At 42.8% G+C, this 22152-nt stretch overlaps 1 protein-coding gene across 2 annotated transcripts in view; it reads left to right on the top strand.

The window, feature by feature from the left end:
- Positions 1–22152, top strand: part of LOC140487778 (tRNA (32-2'-O)-methyltransferase regulator THADA) — a 295012-nt gene that overhangs the window by 169336 nt on the left and 103524 nt on the right. For both annotated transcript variants that reach the window (XM_072587028.1, XM_072587029.1), the window contains exons 18-19: positions 1767–1910; positions 14446–14550. In XM_072587028.1, coding sequence (XP_072443129.1) covers positions 1767–1910; positions 14446–14550 — 249 coding nt within the window. The remainder of the gene's footprint in view (positions 1–1766; positions 1911–14445; positions 14551–22152) is intronic.

Genomic DNA, 22152 nt, shown 5'->3' with positions numbered 1-22152 from the left:
GGATATAACAATCTCCTGAAGAAGGGCTTATGCCCAAAACGTTGATTCTCCTGCTCCTTGGATGCTGCCTGACCTGCTGCGCTTTTCCAGCAACACATTTTTCAGCTCTGATCTCCAGCATCTGCAGTCCTCACTTTCTCCTATAACAATCTCTGTCAAGTACCCAGCAATCTCCTTTCTCACCTCCCTCAGTATCATGAGATGGATTCTATCAGGTGCTGGGGACTTATCTGCCCTTAATGTTTTACAAGACACCCAACACTACTATCTTTTACTATATCAACATGCCCTAGAATATCAATATACCCCTCCCGAATTTTACCAACATCCTTTTAGGTGAATACCGATGCGAATTACTCATTAAGGACCTCATCCACTTCCTCTGGCTGCATACATAAAGTCCCTCTTTTGTCCATGAGTGGACCTACCCTTTCCTTAGTTACTGTCTTAATATACTCCTAATATATTCCTAATATACTTAGAAGATGTTTTGGGATTTGTCTTAATCCTAATTGCCAAGGACATTTTGTGGCCCCTTTTCGCCCCTCTAATTCCTTGTTTAAGTTCTTTCCTGTTTCCTTTATAATTTCTCAAGGATCTTGTCTGATTTCAGTTTTGTAAACCCTACCTATGCACTTTATTCTTTTTGACTGATGTTTCAATATTTCTTGTTTCTGAATTTTGCCATCCTTAACTTTCATCTTTGTAGGAACATGCTGGTCCTAAACGCTGATCAATTGGCCTTTCAATTGTGGATTTACCCCAATCAGCCACCTCCAAACTAATTTCTCTAGCTCCTATCTAATATTGTTGTAATCAATCTTACTTGAATTCACTGCTTTCGCCCAAGGACCAGTGTTATCTTTATCGATAAGTATTTTAAAACTGACAGAATTATGATCACTGTACCTAAAACGCTCTCCCATTGAAACTTGGGTCACCTGGCCATTCCCCAGTACAACATCTAATACTGCCCCTTCCCCAGTTGAACTATTTAAATAAATAAAAGCAAATTACTGTGGATGCTGGAATCTGAAACCAAAAGAGAAAATGCTGGAAAATCTCAGCAGGTCTGGCAGCATCTGTAAGGAGAGAAAAGAGCTGATGTTTCAAGTCTAACTGACCCTTTGTCAAAGCTGGGGACTATTTACACATTGTTTCAAGAAACTGACTCAGTTCAGCTTTAAATTTGCTACTCTCTCCAGATGCTGTTGGATCTGCTGATTTATGCCAGCCCTTTGTCTTTCCAAATGCAAGTTCATTTTATTCTTGATAGTGGTTTAAATCACTTCTCCTAACCTTGTTCGTCGACTTGCCTCTAGTTCCCTGGTTTGCCCCCTCGTCCTAATCTTGACAGGTGAAATAATATCAGCCACCTCTAGTCTGATGGCTTCATTCCAATATTGAATGAAGACTGAAAGGTCCCTCACCCCCAACTCACCAATGATTCTGTTACTTTTACTTCGAGCAGAAGTTTCCAATACAACAACTTGTGGACAGGTTCCAGTCAGCTTTGATGCCTGGACAGTTGAATAACTGCTATTTTTCCATTGGATTACACCCAGTGCTGATGTTTAGCAGTTGAAAACTCTGGTTCCATTCTCTCAATTAACATATTGGACATTTGTTAAGATGGAGTGTGGCCAACATTCATTATAATATTTTGCTGGGTGCATGCATTTGTCAAGGCTCTGGAAGGTGGCCAGAGACTCTCATCAAGCAGAAGTCAGGGGAAGGTGTGATAGCTTTTCTTTCCTTGTTGACAGGAGCTGGGGCTACTGCTGGGACACCTGGTGGAGCTTGGACTTTCACCCCACACCTCTGCAAATTCGGCTCACCTGCTGTCTACGGCACAGGTACGAAACACCGCAGGAATTTTCCAGGACATGCTTCTGAAATGTCGGCACTGGGTGAGTGTTAACGATTCAAGGAGACTGAGGGGACTGGAGAAAGAGAATACTACATCAGTGAAACAGTAACAAATCAAGGGGGTATGGCAGTATTACTGAGCAACGATTTGGATTACAATATTCAGAGTGGAACAGGAAGGGGCAAAGTGTATAAGCACAGAAAAACAGCAGTTAAAAAAAGTCAAAGGGGGAGAGATGGTAAAAAGGCAAAATTAATGTCCCTTTACATTTATGTGCGTAGTATTCGGAACAAAGTAAATGAATTAATTATACAAATGTCGGTTAATGATCTATCATCATTGCAAAGACATGATTCCCAACTTGGGAAAGTTGGGAACTGAGTATTCAGGGGAATGTGACTATTTGAAAAGACGGGCAGGAGGAAAAGAGTGATGGGATAGCATTGTTGGTAGAGGATAGAACAAGTACAAAAGTAAGAAATGGCCTTGAATCGGAAGCTGTAGAATCCTCAAGGGTGGAGGTAAGAAATAGTCTACAGCAACCCCCAACAGTAGTTATACATTGGGACAGAGAATAAATTAGGAGATAATGAGACGATATAACAAAACGGCACGTTAATCATAGGTGACTTCAATCTTTCCATTGGTTGGGATAGTCAGATTGGCAGAGATAGCCATGAGGAAGAAATCATAAATGTATTCAGAATATTTTCCTAGAGCAATGTGCTGGTGATGCATAATGAGGCAAGTTTAATAAGTGATGTCAAAGTAAAAGATTTCCTCAGAAACAGTGACCATAACATGGCAGAATTGAGCATTCAGTTTGAGAGTGAGAAACCCAGCCAGAAATAACTATATTACACTTAAATAAGGATAATCGCAAAGGAATGAGGGCAGAGCCTGGACTGGGAAAGGAGTTTAGCAGCAAACACCAGTTTAGGGACAATGGCTGACATTTAAGAAAATAGTTCATGGCTCACTGGAAACATATATCCCAGTGGGAAAGAATGATTAGGAAGAGATAAGCCAACCATGGTTAACCAAGGAAGTTAAGGATAAGACCAAATTGAAAGAAAATCAATCATAGAACATAGAAAAGTGCAGCACAGAACAGGCCCTTCAGCCCACAATGTGTCAAGGATTATTCCTAACCTGAAATAAAATAATCTAACCTATGCACTGCTATCCATGTGCATGTCCAGCATTCACTCAAATGTCCCTAGTGACTCTACTTCCACCACAACTGCTGGCAATGCATTCCACGCATTCACAACTCTCTGCATAAAGAACCTACCTCTGACGTCTCCTCCGTACCTTCCTACTAATATCTTCAAATTATGACTCCTCATGGCAGTCAATCCTACACTGGGGAAAAGTCTCTGGCTATTGATTCTATCTATTCTGCTCATTATCTTGTATACCTCGATCAGGTCTCCTCTCTTCCTCCTTCTCTCCAGAGAGAAAAGTCCAAGCTTAGTCAACCTCTCTTCGTAAGACAAGCCCTCCAGTCCAGGCAGCATCCTGGTAAACATTCTTTGCACCCTCTCCAAAGACTCCGTATCTTTCCTATAATAGGGCGACCAGAACTGGACACAATATTCCAAGTGTGGTCTCTCCAGGGTCTTGGAGACCTACAGCAAAACCTTGTGGTTCTTAAACTTGATCCCCCTGTTAATGAAAGCCAAAACACCATATACTTTCTTAACAACCCTATCCACTTGGGTGGCAAATTGAGGGATCTGTGCACTTGAACACCAAGGTCCCTCTGTTCCTCCACACTGCCAAGAATCCTGTCTTTAATCCTATACTCAGCTTTCAAGTTCGACCTTCCAAAAGGATTCACTGTGCATTTATCCAAGTTCAACTCTAGCTGCCATTTCTCAGCCCATCTTTGCATCCTTTCTATGTCGCGCTGCAGCCTGCAATAGCCCACAATACTATCGACGAGACCTCCAACCTTTGTGTCATCGGCAAATTTACTAACCCACCCTCAACCTCCTCATCTAAGTAATTTATGAAAACTACAAAGAGCAGGGGCCCAAGAACAGAACCCTGCGAGACCCCACTCAACACTGACCTCCAGGCAGAATGCTTTCCATCCAAAACCACTCTCTGCCTTCTGTCAGCCAACCAATTCTGAATCCAGACAGTCAAATCTCCCTGTATCCTATACCTCCTGACTTTATGAATGAGCCTACCATGGGGAACCTCACCTTGCTGAAGTCCATATAGGTAAAAACAATGACTCCAGATGCTGGAAAGCAAATACTGGATTAGTGGTGCTGGAAGAGCACAGCAGTTCAGGCAGCATCCAACGAGCAGCGAAATCGACGCGATTCCTGATAAAGGGCTTTTGCCCGAAATGTCGATTTCGCTGCTCGTTGGATGCTGCCTGAACTGCTGTGCTCTTCCAGCACCACTAATCCAGTATGAAGTCCATATACACCACATCCACTGCTCGACCTTCGTCGACCTGTCTCGTCACCTTCTCAGTGAACTCAATAAGATTTGTGAGGCATGACCTGTCCTTCACAAAGCCATGCTGACTGCTTTTAATCACGCTACGCTTTTCTAAATAGTCATAAATCCTATCCCTCAGAATTCTTTTCAAAACCTTACTGACCATAGATGTAAGACTGACTGGTCTGTAATTTCCAGGGATTTCCCTATTCCCCTTCTTGAAAAGAGGAACAACATTCACCTCCCTCCAACCCTCTGGTACGACTCCTGTGGAGAGTGAGGAAGCAAAGATCTTTGCCAGTCACTTAGCAACCTCCTTTCTCGCTTACCGGAACAACCTAGGATAAACTTGGTCCGGCCCTGGGGACTTATCAACCTTAATGTTTGCTAGAATTTCCAGCACATCAACTTCATCTGTTCATGCCTGTTTCCCAGCTCCTCTAAGTTCTCGTTCACAACAAGCTCCCTTTCCTTCGTGAAAACTGAAGCAAAAAATCCATTTATGGCTTCGCCTATCTGCTCAGACTCCATGCACAAATTCTCTACGCTATCCCTGACTGACCCTACCTTCTCCCTAATCATTCTCTTATTCCTCACCTATTATTCCTCATATAATGTGAATAAGATTAATGTTAAACCAGAAGATTGGGAAGGATTTCTGAAAGTGGCACAGAAGTAGATTTAAAGATGACCAAAAGAAAAGCCGGAGAAGATAAACTTTGAGGATAAACTTACAAGTAATATCAGGGTAGACAGCTCATGTTTTTAAAATATATGAAAAGGAATAGAGAGGCAAAAATGAACCTAAGCCCCTTGAGAATAAGGATTAGATAATATTCGGCAACAAGAGGAGGAGGACTAAATACAATTATCACTCAAGAAAAGATACTCTGCGAACTTGTAGGGCCAAAGACTGATAGGTTCCCTGAACCTGATGGGATGGATCCTAGGATATCAAAATAAGTAACTATAAAGATAGTGGCTGCACTGTTAGTAATCTTCTAAGAATGTTTAGATTCCAGAAGAGACCCAAAGGATTGAAAAACTGTCAATGTATATCTATTAAAAAAGAGGCAGCAAAAAACAGCTACGGATAGAAGATCAGCTAACTTAATCAAGGACTAGAGAGTTGGGATAAAGGAGGCATTTTCAGGATGGCACCAGTAACTAGTGAAGTGCTACAGAGATCATAGCTGGGCCCTCATTTTTTTTACAAAGTATGTTAATGATTTGGATGGGAAATATGAATGTGCTGCTGCCACGTCTGCAGATGACACAAAAATTGGTGGAAAGGTAAGTGCTGAGGATGACACAAAGAGTCTGCAGAGGAACATAGACAGGTTAAGAAAGTGGGTAAAAACTTGGCAGATGGAATATAGTGTGGGGCTATCCATTTTCAGCAGGAAGGATAAAATATAGATGAAAATTATTTAAATGAAGAAAAACAGCAGAAAGCTACGGATGGATTTGTGAGTCATTCTGTATAAATCACAAAATGCTAGCATCCAAGTTTAGTCGTATATAGGGAAAACTAATGAAGGTTGGCCTTCATTTTAAAGGGAATAGAGTATAAAAGTAGGAGAGTTTTAATAAAACTATATAAGACATTAGTCAGACCACAGCTGGAGTACTGTGAACAGTTATGGGACCCTTACCTAAGGAGATGAATCTAAGGACACTAGCTTTGGAGGCAGTGCAGAGAAGGTTCACTAGGCTGATTCCAGGTATGGAGGGACTGTTTTACGAGGAGAGATTGAGTAGGTTGTTGTCTGTAGTCATTTAGAAGAACTTAGAAGAGTAAAAGGTTACCGTATTGAAATATACACGATTCTTAGGGGATTTGTCAGGGTAGATTTGGAAAGGTTGTTTTTCACTGTGGAACAGTCCAGGTCCAGGGGGCATAAGCTCAGAATAACAGGTTTCCCATTTAAGAAGGATGTCTCCCCTTAGAGGAATGTGGCTCTGTGGAATCCTTTACTGCAAAGGGCGGTAAAGGCTGGATTATTCTGCATATTTAAAACCTGAGATGGATCGAATTTTAAGGACAGCTAATGGCAAGCTGGCTTTCATAGTGAAAGGATTTGGGTATTAGAGTAAGGATATCTTGCAGCAGTTATACCTTGGTGAGGCCACATCTTGTGTATTATGTCTAGTTTTGGTTTCCTAGTCTGAGGAAGGACATTCTTGCTATTGAGGGAGCCCAGCAAAGGGTCACCAGACTGATTGCTGGGATGGCAGAACTGACATATGAGGAAAGACTGGATTGAATGGGCTTTTACTCACTGGGATTTAGAAGAATGAGGGGGGACCTCAAAGAAACATAAAAACACCCTGGTAGTACTGGAAGAATGTTCCTGATGTTGTCATTTACATATACGATTTGGGTGTGAACATAGGAGATATAGTTAGTACGTTTGCAGATAATACCAAAATTGGATGTTTAGTGGACAGCAAAGAAGGTTATGTCAGAGTACAACGGGATCTTGATCACAGTGGGCCAATGGGCTGAGGAGTGGCAGATGGAGATTAGTTTAGATAAATGTGAGGTGGTGCATTTTGGAAAAGCAAATCTTAGCAGAACTTATACACTTAATGGTAAGGTCCTAGGGAGTGTTACTGAACAAAGAGACCTTGGAGTGCAGGTTCATAGTTTCTTGAAAGTAGAGTCGCAGGTAGGTAGGATAGTGAAGAAGGCGTTTGATATGCTTTCCTTTATTGGTCAGAGTATTGAGTACAGGAGTTGGGAGTCATGTTGCGGCTGTACAGGATGTTGGTTAGGCCACTTTTGGAATATTGTGAACAATTCTGGTCTCCATCTTATCGGAAGGATGTTGTGAAACTTGAAAGGGTTCAGAAAAGATTTGCAAGAATGTTGCCAGGGTTGGAGGATTTGAGCTATAGGGAAAGGCTGAACAGGCTGGGGCTGTTTTCCCTGGAGCGTCAGAGGTTAAGATGTTACCATATAGAGGTTTATAAAATCATGAGGGGCATGGATAGGATAAACAGACAAGGGCTTTTCCCTGCATTTGGTGAGTCCAGAACTAGAGGGCATAGGTTTTGGTTAAGAGGGGAAAGATATAAAAGGAACCTAAGGGGCAACTTTTTCATGCAGAGGGTGGTACGTGTATGGAATGAGCTGCCAGAGGAAGTGACGGAGGCTGGTACAATTGCAGCATTTAAAAGGCATCTGGATGGGTATATGAATAGGAAGGGTTTGGAGGGATATGGGCCAAGTGCTGGCAAATGGGACTAGATTAGGTTAGGATATCTGGTTGGCATGGACGAATTGGACCGAAGGGTCAGTTTCTGTACTGTGCAACTCTATAACTCTAAGTCCAGAACTGGTGGTTACAGCCTAAGAATAAGGGATAAGCCATTTAGCATTGAGATGAGGAAGAATTTCTTCACTCAGAGTTGTGAATTTGTGGAATTCTCTCCCACAGGAAGCGGTTGGGGCCAGTTCATTAGATATATTCAAGAAGGAGCTGAACATGGCCCTTGCAACTAAACGGATGAAGGAGTCTGGAGAGAAGTGAGAATGGAATACTGAAAATGCATGATCAGCCATGATCATGGTGAATGGCGGTGCAGGCTCAAAGGCCAAATGGCCTATTCCTGCACATATTTTCTATGTTTCTATGTTACCAGTCAGGAATCCAGAGTTATAAAGCTAAGGCAGGAAAGTGGAGTTCAGAATTACATCAGCCAAGGTCTCTTTGAATGGCAAATGATGCTAACTCGGTTGAATGGTATACTTCTGCTCCTAAGTCTTATGGTCTGGTAACAGTCCAAGACATCATCCGTAGTCACTGAATCACAGCACTGAAATTTTGGTTCATCGTTCCACACTTGCCTAGAAAAGCCATTCAGCCTGATTCCACTGTTGAGCTTTTAGTCTGTAGTTTTAACGATTATGAAACACATTTTAAGGGTCATTGGACCCACAGTGTTTACTCTGATTTCTCTTCACAGATGCTGCCAAACCTCCTGAGTTTTTCCAACAATTTCAGTTTTTATTTCTGATTCCCTGCTTCCGCAGTTATTTCATAAATAAAAAGTGCTGGAAATGTTCTGCCCATGGAGTTTTTATGGCATAGAAAGAGGTCATGCGTCCCATCAAGTCCATTTCTCTGTGGATGTTCCCATTTCTCCATTATATCCTTGAAAGTTTATTTCCCTCAAGTGCCCATCCAATTTTCTTCAGAAGTTATTTTTTGTCCACTTCACCAACCAATGAGCATTGCCACTTGCTATGTGAATGTGTTCTTCCTCACATCCCCACAGTTTAGGATGATGGGGAATTTTGACAAGTAACAGCACTGGAGGCCTAGTGAGAAAAGTGGACCCTTTTCCAGCCAATTAAAATTACAACAAGCACAAAATGGCTATGGGCTGTGATCTGTAGGAGTTATCTCTGTCTTATGATTTGAATACTTCACAAATTTCCACACTTTGTGGATGGCAATATCTGTATTGTCTCTCTTTATTGTGAATACAGATGTACAATATTCATTGAGCACTATTCCAATGTCCTCCATCACACACCGGTTACTGACATTGTTCCAAAGAGGCCCGAATCCCTCCTTCAGTTATCCTTTCACACTTCATGTACCTGTTAAAAATCTTTGGGTCTTCATTGATTTTATTTGCCCATGTTTTTCATATCTTGTTTGCTTTCTGAATTTCCTTTTTAATTTCAGCCGTAACATTTTCTCCTCCTGTAGGTTTTCTGTAGTGTTGAACACCTTATATTTCATGAGCTTCTGTTTTTATTTCTTTGTCCTCATCTTTATCTCCCTTGACATCCAGGAGCCTCTGGAATGATTCATCCTGCTCTTTATCTTTAACAGAACAAGTTTCCTCAGAACCTTCTTCCACTCATCTAGGCTGATTTGATTTACTTGCAAATAGCTTTTTGGAGCTCACTTCAGCAAAATCATAAATTGGGTCTGAAAAATGAGCTTTTCCCCAATTGTAAACTTGTCTATCTTTATGTTCTTTGCAATAAATTTAAATGAATTATGATCTTTCATCAACTTGCTGTCTAACTGATGCCCCTTCTACTTGCCCAGCTTCATTCCCAGATCATGTTTGAGTACATGCAAATGGGACTAAATTTGTTTAAGATATCTGGTCGGCATGGACGAGTTGGGGTGAAGGGTCTGTTTCCATGCTGTCCATCTCTTTAACTCGATGAGTAACTGAGATTGCCCTATTGTTTTTTCTCTTCTCAGCGATTTGCTGACATATTTACTCTTTTAGCCCCTGAATGATGGAGTTTGTGCCTGGGAAGAGTGCACCAATAATGAAGGGCTTTTGCCAGAAACGTCGATTTTCCTGCTCCTTTGATGCTGCCTGACCTGCTGTGCTTTTCCAGCACCAACAATCATGTCCATTGGCACCAACAATCATGTCCACTGTTCCACATGCCATCGCAAAATGTCTAAATCTAGAAGATCCCAATGCGACCACCAAAATAACCAGTTTGGCTGTCTTACTGTTACTCAGGACAAAAGCTTTTCACAACAGGATTCATCAGTAACAGTAAAATAATTTGATTTATTGTAACAGTTAACAAAACATAGATTAAAAATCCTTCTTTTTTGTCTATGACCATGAAACTTGAACTATACCCCATCAAAGCCTGCAATATGCACACATTTAAGACACATTGTTTAACTCAAACATTATGGTTTGCAGATACTGAAGCAGTCCGTGCTCAAATGCAACAAGGTCTGGACAATATCCAGGCTTGGGCCGACATGTGGCAAGTAACACTCGTGCCAGACAATGACAATCACCAATAAGAGATACTCTAATCACAGCCCCTTCACATTCAACAGTATTATCATCACTGAATCCCCCATTGTCAACATCCTTGGGGTTACCATTGACCAGAAACTCAACTGGACTCATCACATAAACAGTGGCTGCAAGAGCAGGTCAGAGACTAGGGATACTTTGGCAAATAACTGACCTCCTGACACCCCAAAGTCACAAGGCACAAGTCAGAAGTGTGATGGAATACTCCCTACTTGCCTGGATGGGTGTAGCTCCAACAACACTCAAACAGCTTGACATCATCCAGGACAAAGCAACCCGCTTGGTTGGCACCACATCTACAAACATTCAGTCCCTCCACCACCGGCACTCAGTAGCACTAGTGTTTATTATATACAAGATGCACTGCAGAAATTCACCAAAGATCCTGAGACAACACCTTCCAAACCCATGACTACATCCATCTAGAAGGACAAGGGCAGCAGGTACCTGGGAACAACACCACTTGCAAGTTTCTCTCCAAGCCATTCACCACTCTGACTTGGAAATATGCCACTGTTCCTTCACAGTCGTTGGGTAAAAATCCTGGAATTCCCTCGCTTGTGGCAATGTGGGTCAACCCACAGCAAGTGGACTGCAGCGACTCAAGAAGGCAGCTCACCACCACCTTGTCAAGGGCAAATAGGGATGGGCTATCAATGCTGGCCAGCCAGTGATGTCCAAGTCCGACAAATGAAATGCATGAATAAAAAAAAATTCTGATGATCAAAAATCGGGACACAAGATGGCAAGTCATTTTCTCGCATTCCTTTTTTTCGATGTTTACAATCCTGACTCTGTAAGGTTACTGATTAGATGATCTTGGGTCATTTTTTTATTTTTATTTTCTTTTTCAAGGTTTTTTTTCCAGAAGGACAGAAAGATCTTTAGGGCAGAAAATGCTGAGTGGGGACTTGTTGAACTGTACAAAGTTGTATTGGGTAGATAGGTAGAAACCTTGAGTTTCACAACTTTGGAGCCATATCCTCTGCTTTCCATTTTGATTACAACCCAACCCTCACTCCATGTCTTGTTTGCTGCTGCCAGACCTACTGAGCTACTCTTACATTCTCTCCTTTTATTCAATGTCATTGAAGAAACCTGATACCAATCAGGTCACCAAGTAAGTCTGCCTCATTGGATACAGGAGATAGAGTTGTGGGTATGTAATCATGTGCCACACGTCAATCTAATTCTCAAGTCCGTCCATCCATCCATGTCATGACCAGATGCTGAAACCCAGTCACATGGTGATACAACACAGAATCTGTCACATCAGTTCAACTCATCCATGCCGATCGAGTTGCTCAAATTAAACTGGTCCCATGTGCGTGCGTTCAGCCCGTGCCCCTCTAAACCTTTCCTAAATTGTACTTGTCCAAGTGCCTTTTAAATGTTGTGATTCTACCTGCATCTATCACTTCCTCTGGTAATTCATTGCACGTGTGAACCACCCTCTGTGTGAAAAAGATGTCCCTCAGGTCCCTTTTAAATCTTTCTACTCTCAACTTAACCCATATGCCCCCTAGTTTTGAATTCCCCATCCTCTGGAAAATACTTTTGCTATTCGCCTTTACTATGCCCCTCATGATTTTATAAACCTCTATAAGGTCACCTTTCAACATCCTACACTCCAGTGAAAGAAGTCCCAGCCCATCCAGCCTCTCCCCATAACTCAAACGTTGCAGTCTTGGCAACATCCTAGTGAATCTTTACTGAACTCTCTCCAATTTAATAACATCCTTCCTACAGCAGGGTGACCAGTACTCCAAAAGAGGCTTCACCAACATCCTGTACAATGTTAACATGATGCCCCAACTCCTATACGCAATGGTCTGACAAATGAAGGCAAGCATGCCAAATGCTGCCTAAACCACCCTGTCTCCCTGTGAGGTGACTTTCAAATAACTATGTACCTGAACCCCGAGATTTCTCTGTTTGACAATACTATCCATGGCCCTACCATTAACTATAAAAGTCCTGACCTTGTTTGCGATAACAAAATGCTTATTTTGCATTTATCCAAATTAAACTCTATCTGCCACTCCTCAGTCCATTAGCCCAATTGATCAAGATCCCTTTGTAATTTTAAGTAACCTTTTCACTGTCAACTCTCCCAACAATTTTGGTGTCAAATGCATAGACAGTAAAGAAGGTTTTCGAAGATTACAAAGGGATCTTGATTAAACGGGTCAATGGGCTAAAAAATGGCAAATGGAGTTCAATCTGGATAAATGCGAGATATTGCATTTTGATGCAACAAACTAGGGTAGGGTTTATACAATTAATGGCAGGGCCTTGTGTAGTGTTGTAGAATAGAGGTACCTGGGTTGCAGGAATATAGTTCTTTAAAGGTTTCCTCACATATAGACAGGGTGATTAAAAGGTGTTTGGCATACTTGCCTTCATTGCTCAATCCTTTGAGTATACAAAGTCATTTTAAAGATATTATTAGGCTGGAGAGGGTTCAGAAGAAATTTACCAGGACGTTGCTGGGTATGGAAGATTTGAGTTATAAAGAAAGGCTGGATAGGCTGGGACTTTTTTTACCGGAGCGTAGGGGTTGAAAGGCAACCTGATAAAAGTTTATAAAATAATGAGAGTTAATGGTAGTTGTCTTTTCCTTAGGATGGGGGGTTTCAAGACTAGGGGGCACGTTTTTAAGATGAAAGGAGAGAGATTTAAAGAAGACATAAGAGGCAAATTTTTTACACAGGGTGGTTTGCATGTGGAATTAACTTCCTGAGGAAGTGATGGATGTGGGTACAATTGCAATGTTTCAAAGTTATTTGGATAAGTACGTGGATAGGAAGGGTTTGGAGGGATATGGGCCAAGAGCAGACAGATGAGACTAGTTTAGTTTGGGATTATGGTCGGCATGGATTGGTTGTACCGAAGGGTCTGTTTCTGGGCTGTATGACTCTGTGCCTGCTAAATTGTTTATGTAAATAACAAACAACAGTGGACCCAGCGCCAATCCCTGCAGAACACCGCTGTTCACTGGCCTCCAATCCAAAAAAATCGACTCTTTACCATCATCCTCTGTCTCCTACTGTCAAGTCAATTTTGTGTCCAATTGACAAGCTCTCCCTGAATCCAGTGTGATCTAATTGTACTAATCAGTCTACCAAGTGGAGCCTTGTCAAATGATTTATTAAAGTCCATGTAGGCAACGTCTACCACTGTGCCCTTGTCAATCTTTTTGGTTATGTCCTCAAAAAACTCAATCAAGTTTAAGAGATACAACAAAGCCATGCTGACTATCCCTCATCAGTCTCTGCCTCTCTGACTGCACGTAAATCCTATCTCTCATAGTTCCTTTCAACAATTTACCCACCACTGATGTTAGACCCAGTGGTCTATGCACACAGAGCACACCCACACTTAAACACAGTCACACGGAGCACATCAGGCACTGAAACTCAGGCACAAGGAGCATACCCATACTTTGAAACACAGTCACATTGTTTTGTATGTAGGTAGGTGCCATGCAACTATGTGTGCCATGTGACTTTCAGTGTGTAGGTATGCACCAATCCAAAACTAGAGGACATAGGTTGAGGATGAGAGGGGAAAGATTTAACCTAAGGGGCACCTTTTTCACGCATGATTTGGAGATGCCAGTGTTGGACTGGGATGTACAAAGTTAAAAATCACACAAAGCCAGGTTATAGTCCAACAGGTGATGAAGGAGCAGCGCTCCGAAAGCTAGTGCTTCTAAATAAACCTGTTGGTTTATAACCTGGTGTTGTGTGATTTTTAATTTTTTCTTGCAGAAGGTGATGCATGTATGGAATGTACTGCCAGAGGAAATGGTGGAGGCTGGTACAATTCCAACATTTAAAAGGCATCTGGATGAGCATATGAATAGGAAGGGTTTAGAGGGATATGGGCCAAGTGCTGGCAAATGAAACTAGATTAGTTTAGGATATCTGGTCGGCATGGATGAGTTGGACCAAAGTGTCTGTTTCCGTGCTGAATATCTGTGAGTTGATGTGACTATGTTTTAGTCTATGGGTGTGCATCATGTGACTTTGTGTAGGGATGTGTGTCATGTGACTGTGTTTCTGTGTGTGTGTGTGTGTGTGTGTGCAGAGACCCACATGGAACACACCCAGACCCTAAAACACAGTCACATGGAGCATGCCCAGACCCTGAAACATAACCACAGAGTGAACACCATCACATTGAAACATAGTCAAAGGCGCACATTGATCCATGAAACAGTCAGATGTAGCTTTTACTAACCTGCTTGTGAATATTTGAATGAACGAGCTTTACTGTCTTTCTTTCAGGGAGTGGTTGAAGGAAGCAGCGCTGGATTCACCAGGTTCTGTGCAGCCCTTCTCAAGCGACAGTCTCCAGAATTGCAATCTATTCCTCGACAGATCTTGGAGAAGGTACTTTAGGTCAACCGACTTTTTGGCACAAATGTAAATGTGTTCATTGTTCTTGATTTATTGTCCTCTTACAGTCCAGCTTGATGCCAACCCTGTGCAGCAGACAGGGTTGGGTGCAGCCTGTGCCAATGGAGTTACTCTTTCACTGATAAGTCAGAACTGTGAATAAACACAGGTAGTTTCAGCACCACCTTGGTGCAGCCAAATCACTCCAAGTGTGAGCAGCTGTCCCTGGGCCTTTAAACCATGGACACCATTTGGACCTCCCAGTCCTGGTCGGTGTCTCAGGAATTTATGATATTCCCACATTTCAGGGCTTGTTTTGAGCCTGGAGGCAAATTAATCAAGAGCTAAACATGACATTTTGGTGGGAGATATACCCTGTGAGCATTTCTTTTTATTAGTTCATCGGATTTGGATGTTGCTGGATTGGACAGCAATTACTTTTCACCCCCAATGAGAAGGTAGTGGTCTGCTGTCTTCTTGAATCACTGGAGCCCTTAGTACTGTTTGGGAGCGAGTTGCAGGATTTTGACTCAACGACAGTGAACGAATGGCGTAATAGGCTGAAATCAAGATATGGTGATTGACTTGGAGAGGAACTTTCAGATGGTGGTGTTCCCATGTGATTGTTGCCCTTGTCTTTCTGGGTGAGAGTGGTTACAGGTTTGGAAGGTGCTATGGGGGAAGGCTTGCTAAGTTGTTGACAGTGTGGAGAAAGATCTTAGATTACCAAAGAATTGGTCAGATGGGCAGATCATCTGGCAGATGGATCACCTTGATAAGTGTGAGGTTATGCACTTTGGAAGAAATAATAAAACAGATTCTATCAGGTAGATGGGTGAATGCCAGGAGAGGCAGGCATGTCGTGCATAGAAAATAGAACATTGTAGCGAAGTACAGCCCCTACGCCCCTCAATATTGCGCTGAACTGTGGAACCAATCTTAAGCCTATCTATCTTACACTATTCCATTTTCATCAATCTGTTTATCCAATGACCATTTAAATGCCCTTAAAGTTGGCAAGTCTACTGCTGTTGCAGGTAGTGCTATTCATGCCCCTACTACTCTAAGTAAAGAAACTAATTTAAAGCTATGTCCCCTCATGCTAGCCAAGGAAAAAGGCTCTCACTGTCCACCCTATCTCGTCCTGTGATTATCTTATATGTCTCTATACAGTCACCTCTCAACCTCCTTCTCTCTAACAAAAACAACCTTAAGTCCCTCAGCCTTTCCTCATAAGACCTTCCCTCCATACCAGGTAACACCCTAGTAAATCTCCTCTGCACCCTTTCCAAAGCTTCCATATCCTCCCTGTATTGTGGTGACCGGAACTGTATGCAATACTCCAAGTGTGGCCGCATCAGAGGTTTGTTACAGCTGCAGCATGACCTCGTGGCTCCGAAACTCAATCCCGCTACCAATAAAAGCTAACACATGGTATACCTTCTTGACAACCCTATCAACCTGGGTGGGAGCATTCACGGATCTATGCACATGGACACTGAGATCTCTCTGCTCATCTACACGACCAAGAATCTTACATTAGCCCAGTACTCTTTATTCCTGTTGCTCCTTCCAAAGTGAATCAGCTCATACTTTTCTGCATTAAACTTCATTTTCCACCTCTCAGCCCAGCTCTGCAGCTTATCTATGTCCCTCTGTAACCTGCAACATCCTTCAACACTATCCACATCTCCACCAACCTTACTTGTCACCCACAAATTTACTAACTGATCCTTCTATGCCCTCATCCAGGTCATTTATAAAAATGACAAACAGCAGTGGCCCCAAACCAGATCCTTGTGGTACATCACTAGTAATTGAATTCCAGGGTGAATATTTCCCATCAACCACCACCCTCTGTCTTCTTTCAGCTAGCCAATTTCTGATCCAAAATGCTAAATCACCCTCAATCCCACGCCTCTGTATTTTGTGCAATAGCCTAACGTGGGGAACCTTGTTAAACACCTTACTGAAATCCATATACACCACATCAACCACTTTACCCTCATCCACCTGTTTGGTCACCACCTCAAAGAATTCAATAAGGTGTTGACTATCCCTAATCAACTTATTCCTTTCTAGATGATTATAAATCCTATCTCTTATAACCTCCCTCGACTGTAATTACCAGGGTTGTCTCTACTCCCCTTCTTGAACAAGGGAACAACACTTGCCATCTTCCAGTCTTCTGGCACTATTCCATTGTAGACATAAAGATCAAAGCCAAAGGCTGTGCAATCTCCTCTATGGCTTCCCAGAGAATCTTAAGATAAATCCCATCCAGCCCAGGGGACTTATCTATTTTCACAGTTTCCGGAATTGCTAACACCTCCTTGTTGTGAACCTCAATCCCATCTGGTCTAGTAACCTGTATCTCAATATTCTCCTTGACAACATTGTATTTTTCCTGTGTGCATACTGACAGAAATTATTCATTTGACACTTCCCCTATCTCCTTGGACTCCACTCACAACACCTCACTACTATCCTTGATAGCCCTAATCTTTCTCTAGTCATTCTTTTATTCCTGATGTACCTATAGAAAGCTTTAGGATTTTCCTTGATCCTGTCTGCCAGTGACTTCTCATGTCCCCTCCTGGCTCTTCTTAGCTCTCTCTTTAGGTCTTTCCTCGCTAACTTGTAACTCTCAAGCACCCTAACTGAGCCTTCACGTCTCATCCTAACATAAGTCGCCTTCTTCCTCTTGACAAGAGATTCTTTAGTAAACCACGGCTCCCTCACTTGACCACTTCCTTCCTGCCTGACAGGTACATACTTATCAAGGACATGCAGTAGCTGTTCCCTGAATAAGCTCCGCATATCAATTGTGCCCATCCCTGCAGTTTCCTTCCCCCATCCTCTGCATCCTAAATCCTGCCTAATCTCATCGTAATTGCTTTTCCCCAGCTATAACTCTTGCCCTAACCCCTTGTTGGGTTGTCTACATACTGTGTCAGGAAACCATCCTGCACACATTGGACAAAAAATGACCCATCTAAAGTACTCGATCTATTGTATTTCCAGTCAGTATTTGGAAAGTTAAAGTCCCCCATAGCAACTACCCTGTTACTCTCGTCCTATCCTTTCCTCTATATCTCTGGTACTATTCAGAGGTCTATAGAAATCTCCCAACAGTGTGACCTGTCCTTTCCTGTTTCTAACCTCAGCCCATACTACCTCAAGTCTTAGACAAGTCTTCAAACATTCTTTGTAATACTGTCCTTGACCATGAATGCCACACCTCCCCCTCTTTTACCATCTTCTCTGTTCTTCTTGAAACATCTAAATCTCAAACCTGGAACAACCATTCCCATCCCTGCACTATCCATGTCTCCGAAATTGCTACAACATCGAAGTTCCAGGTACCAACCCATGCTGGAAGTTCACCCACCTTATTCCGGATGCTCCATGTGTTGAAGTAGACACTGTTCAAACCAACTTCCTGTTTGCTGGTGAACTTTTGCGACCTTGAAACCTCATTTCTGACCTCACTGCTGTCAACCTCCTGGTAACTAGAACTACAGTTTAGGTTCCCAAACCCTGCTGGATTAGTTTAAACCCTCCCAATGATCAGTAACAAATTCCGCCCCGCCCCCCCAGGATATTGGTACCCCTCTGGTTCAGGTGTAGACCATCCTGTTTGATGAGATCCCACCTACCCCAGAAAGAGCCCCAATTATCCAGGAATCCAAAACCCTTCCTCCTGCACCATTCCTGAAGCCACATGTTCAACTCCTCTCTCCCTATTCCTCATGTCGCTAGCATGTGGCACGAGCAAAAACCAGAGATAACATCTCTGTTTGTTCTAGCTCTAAGGTTTTCCTACCTATGTCATTGGTGCCTTTGTGGACCATGACCTGGGGCTGCACCCCCTGCTCCTCAAAGATCCCGAAAACATGGGAGTCTTTTTTGGCTATTTCCCTCTCTAACAGAAGTACCATTTTAGATAATGTTGGGGGTGGGGGAATAGCCTCTCAGGGGAGCATAACAGCAGCAGCCAGGCCTGTGGCTTCACAACTGACTCTGCTATTCAGCAGGGTCAGGCAAAATCACAGCGAGCGATAGTGGTGGGTGACTCACTGGTTAGGGGCACAGCAGGCATTTCTCTGGCTGTGTTCAGGAGTCCAGGATGGTGCGTTGCCTTCCTGGTGCCAGGTCAAGGACATCTTGGAGTGATTCTTAAAGGGGAAGATGAGCAGTCAGAGCTCATTGTGCACATTGGTACCAACGACATGAATAGAAAGAGGGGTGAAGTTCTGCAGAGTGAATGCAGGGAGTTAGGAAAGAGGCCGAAAAGCAGCACCTCAAGGGTAGGGATCTCTGGGTTGCTACCAGAGATGTGCAGGTCAGGTGAATTGGCCATGCTAAATTGCCCATAGTGTTAGGTAAGGGGTAAATGTAGGGGTATGGGTGGGTTACGCTTCGGCGGGTCGGTGTGGACTTGTTGGGCCGAAGGGCCTGTTTCCACACTGTAGTGTAATGTAATGTAATGTAATCTACCAGTACCATGTGCTAGTGAGGCAAGGAATAGAAAGATGGGGCAGATGGATGTGTGGCTAAGGAGGTGATGCAGTGGTCAGGGTTTCAGAATCTTGGATCATTGGGACCTAGTGTGGGGCAAGGATGACATGTACTAGAGGGATGAGTTGCCCCTAAACTGGAGGGGAACCAGTATCCTCACAGGGAGGTTTGCTGGTGGGACTCGGGAGGGTTTCAACGAGAGTGGGAGGGGGCTGGGATCCAAAGCAGCAGATCAGCAAGTGGAGGGATTGAGGGGAAGGTAGACATTAGGACCAATAAATCAGACATGAAGGACAGGCGGAGATAAGTAAATGAACACCATGGTACTCACGGGCTAATGTGTGTTTATTTCAATGCAAGGAGTGTTATAGATAAGGCAGGTGAGCTTCGAGCCTGGATCATTACCTGGGGCTATGATGTTGTGGTCATTACAGAGACTGGGTTGGGAGAGGGATAGGACTGGCTGCTCAATGTTCCAGGTTATTTTTGTTTTAGTCGAGATAGAAAGGAAGGTAAAAGAGGTCAAGGACTTGCATTGCTAATCAGGGAGAATGTCACATCTGTACTCAGAACATATTAGAGAACTCATCCACTGAGGCAATATGGGTAGAGATTAAAAAATAAGATATGTTTAATCACTTTGATAGGATTAAAATATAAGCCCCAAAATAGCCACTGAGACTTCGAGGAACAAATATGTAGGCAGATATGAAAAGATGTAATAAAAACAGAGTTGTCATAGTGGGTGACTTTAACTTCCCCAACATTGACTGGGACTCCCTTAGAACAAGAGACTTAGATGGGCAGAATTTGTTAGGTACATCCAAGAGGGTTTCTTGAAACAGTATGTGGATAGTTCACTAGAGGAGGGGGCCATTCTAAATTTTGTATTGGCAAATAAACCTGGCCAGGTGGGTGACCTTTCAGTGGGAGAGCATTTTGGAAACAGTGATCACAACTCCTTAAGGTCTAGGATAGCTGGGAAGGTACTAAATTGAGGGAGGGCAAATTACGTCAGAATTAGGCAGGAGCTAGGGTATGTTAATTGGAGGAGCTATTATCAAGCGAGTCCACATTTAACATGTAGGAACTGTTTAAAGGCCTGCTGAGAGTTCGGGACCAGCATATTCCAGTAAGAAGGAAGGGCAAAGGAGGCAAGATAACGGACTGTTGGGAAGCAAAGGAGGTTGTGAATTTAGTAGAAACAAGAAAGAAACATGTAAGGTTCAGGAAGCTAAAATCGGACAGAGCTTGTGAGGAATATAAAAAAAGTAGGAAAGAGCTCAAGCAGAGAATTAGAGAGCAAGGAGAGGCATGAAATGGGCTTGGCAAGTATAGTTAAAGAGAATCCCACTGCATTCTAATGATCCATTAGAAACAAGAGGATAACTAAAGAAAAGGAAGGATAAAGGAAAGAACATGTGGTTGGAGGCAGAGGATGAGGGGGAGATCTGAAATGAGTACTTTGTGTTGGTATTCACCCAGGAGAAGGATATGGACGATGGTGAGATTAGAATGGCACATATTAATATGTGAGGGCATTTTGAGATTGAGAAAGAAGTGGTATTGGGTCTCTTGAAGTGGATAAGTCCCCAGGATTTGATAGTATCTATCCCAGGTCATTGGAAAAGGCAAGAGAGAAGATTGCTGAGGCTTTGACCCAGATCTTTGTATCCTCATTAGCCACTGGAGTGATCCTAGAGGACCCATGAATAGCTAATGTTATTCCTCTGTTCAAGAAGGGAAATAGGGATAATCCAGGAAACTATAGATCAGTGAGTCTCCCATTGATGGTTGGGAAGCTGTTGGAGAGAAGTCTTAGGAATAGGATTTACATGCACTTGGAAAAGCATGGCCTAATTATGGACAGTCAGCATGGCTTTGTGTGGGGCAAATCATGTCTTACCAAGTTGATTGAATTTTTTGAGGAAGAGATCGATGAGGGTAGAGCAGTAGATGTTATCTATATGGATTTTAGTGAGGCTTTCGACAAGATCCCTTATGGTAATCTCATTCAGAGGCTTAGGATATATGGGATCCATGGTAACTTTGATGCATGGGTTCAGAATTGGAGAATCATGATTAGTGGTGTTCCACAGGGATCCATACTGGAACCTCTGCTGGTTGGATATATATAAATGACTTGAATGAAAATGTAGGTGGGTGGGTTATTAAGTTTGCAGAAGATACAAAGATCAGTGGAATTATAGATTGTGTAGAAGGTTGTCAAAGAGAACAGAGGGAAATAGATCATTTGCAGATATGGGTGGAGAAATGGCAGGTGGAGTATAGTCTGGGTAAGTGTGAGGTGCTGCACGTTGGGAGATCAAATGTTAAGGAAAAGTATACAGTTAATGGCAGGACCAAACAGCACTGATGGACAGAGGGATCTTGGGGTTTAAGTCCAAAGCTCCCTGAAAGTAGCCACTCAATTAGATAGGGTGGGAAAGAAGGCATATTGCCTTTATTGGTTGGGGAACTGATTACAAATGTCAGGATGTCAAGTTGCAGCTTTATAAAATTTTGGTTAGGCCACATTTGCATTCAGTTTTGGTCACCACTTTATAGGAAGGGTGTGGAGGCTTTGGAGGGGGTGCAGAAGAGATTTACCTGGATGCTGCCTAGATTAGAGGGTATGAACCATGAGGAGAGGCTAGAGAAACCCAGGTTGTTTTCTCTGGAGCAACAGAGGCCGAGGGGAGATTTGGTAGAAGTCTGTAAAATTATGAGATGTGTAGATAGGTTTGAAATGTCTAACACTAGGGAGCATGCATTTAAGATGAGAGGGGAAAAGTTCAATGGAAGTGTGAGGGGCAAGTTTATTTACATAGAGTATGGTAGGAGTCTGGAGAACACTGCTAGGGGTGGTGGTGGAGGCAGATGTAATAGTTTAAGGGACTTCTAGACAAACTCATTAATATAAAAGGAATGGAGGGATATCATTAATATATAAGGAATGGAGGAATATGAACTAAGGGCAGGTAGAAGGGATTAGTTTAATTTGATTTCATGTTCAGCACAACATCGTGGGCCGAAGAGCCCATTCCTGTGCTGTATAGTTCTGTGTACTAAGGG

The sequence above is a fragment of the Chiloscyllium punctatum genome, chromosome 17 (assembly GCF_047496795.1).
Source record: "Chiloscyllium punctatum isolate Juve2018m chromosome 17, sChiPun1.3, whole genome shotgun sequence".
Classification (NCBI taxonomy): Eukaryota; Metazoa; Chordata; class Chondrichthyes; order Orectolobiformes; family Hemiscylliidae; genus Chiloscyllium; species Chiloscyllium punctatum.
The sequence above is the reverse complement of the archived record's forward strand: the minus strand, read 5'-3'. Positions and strand labels throughout refer to the sequence as shown.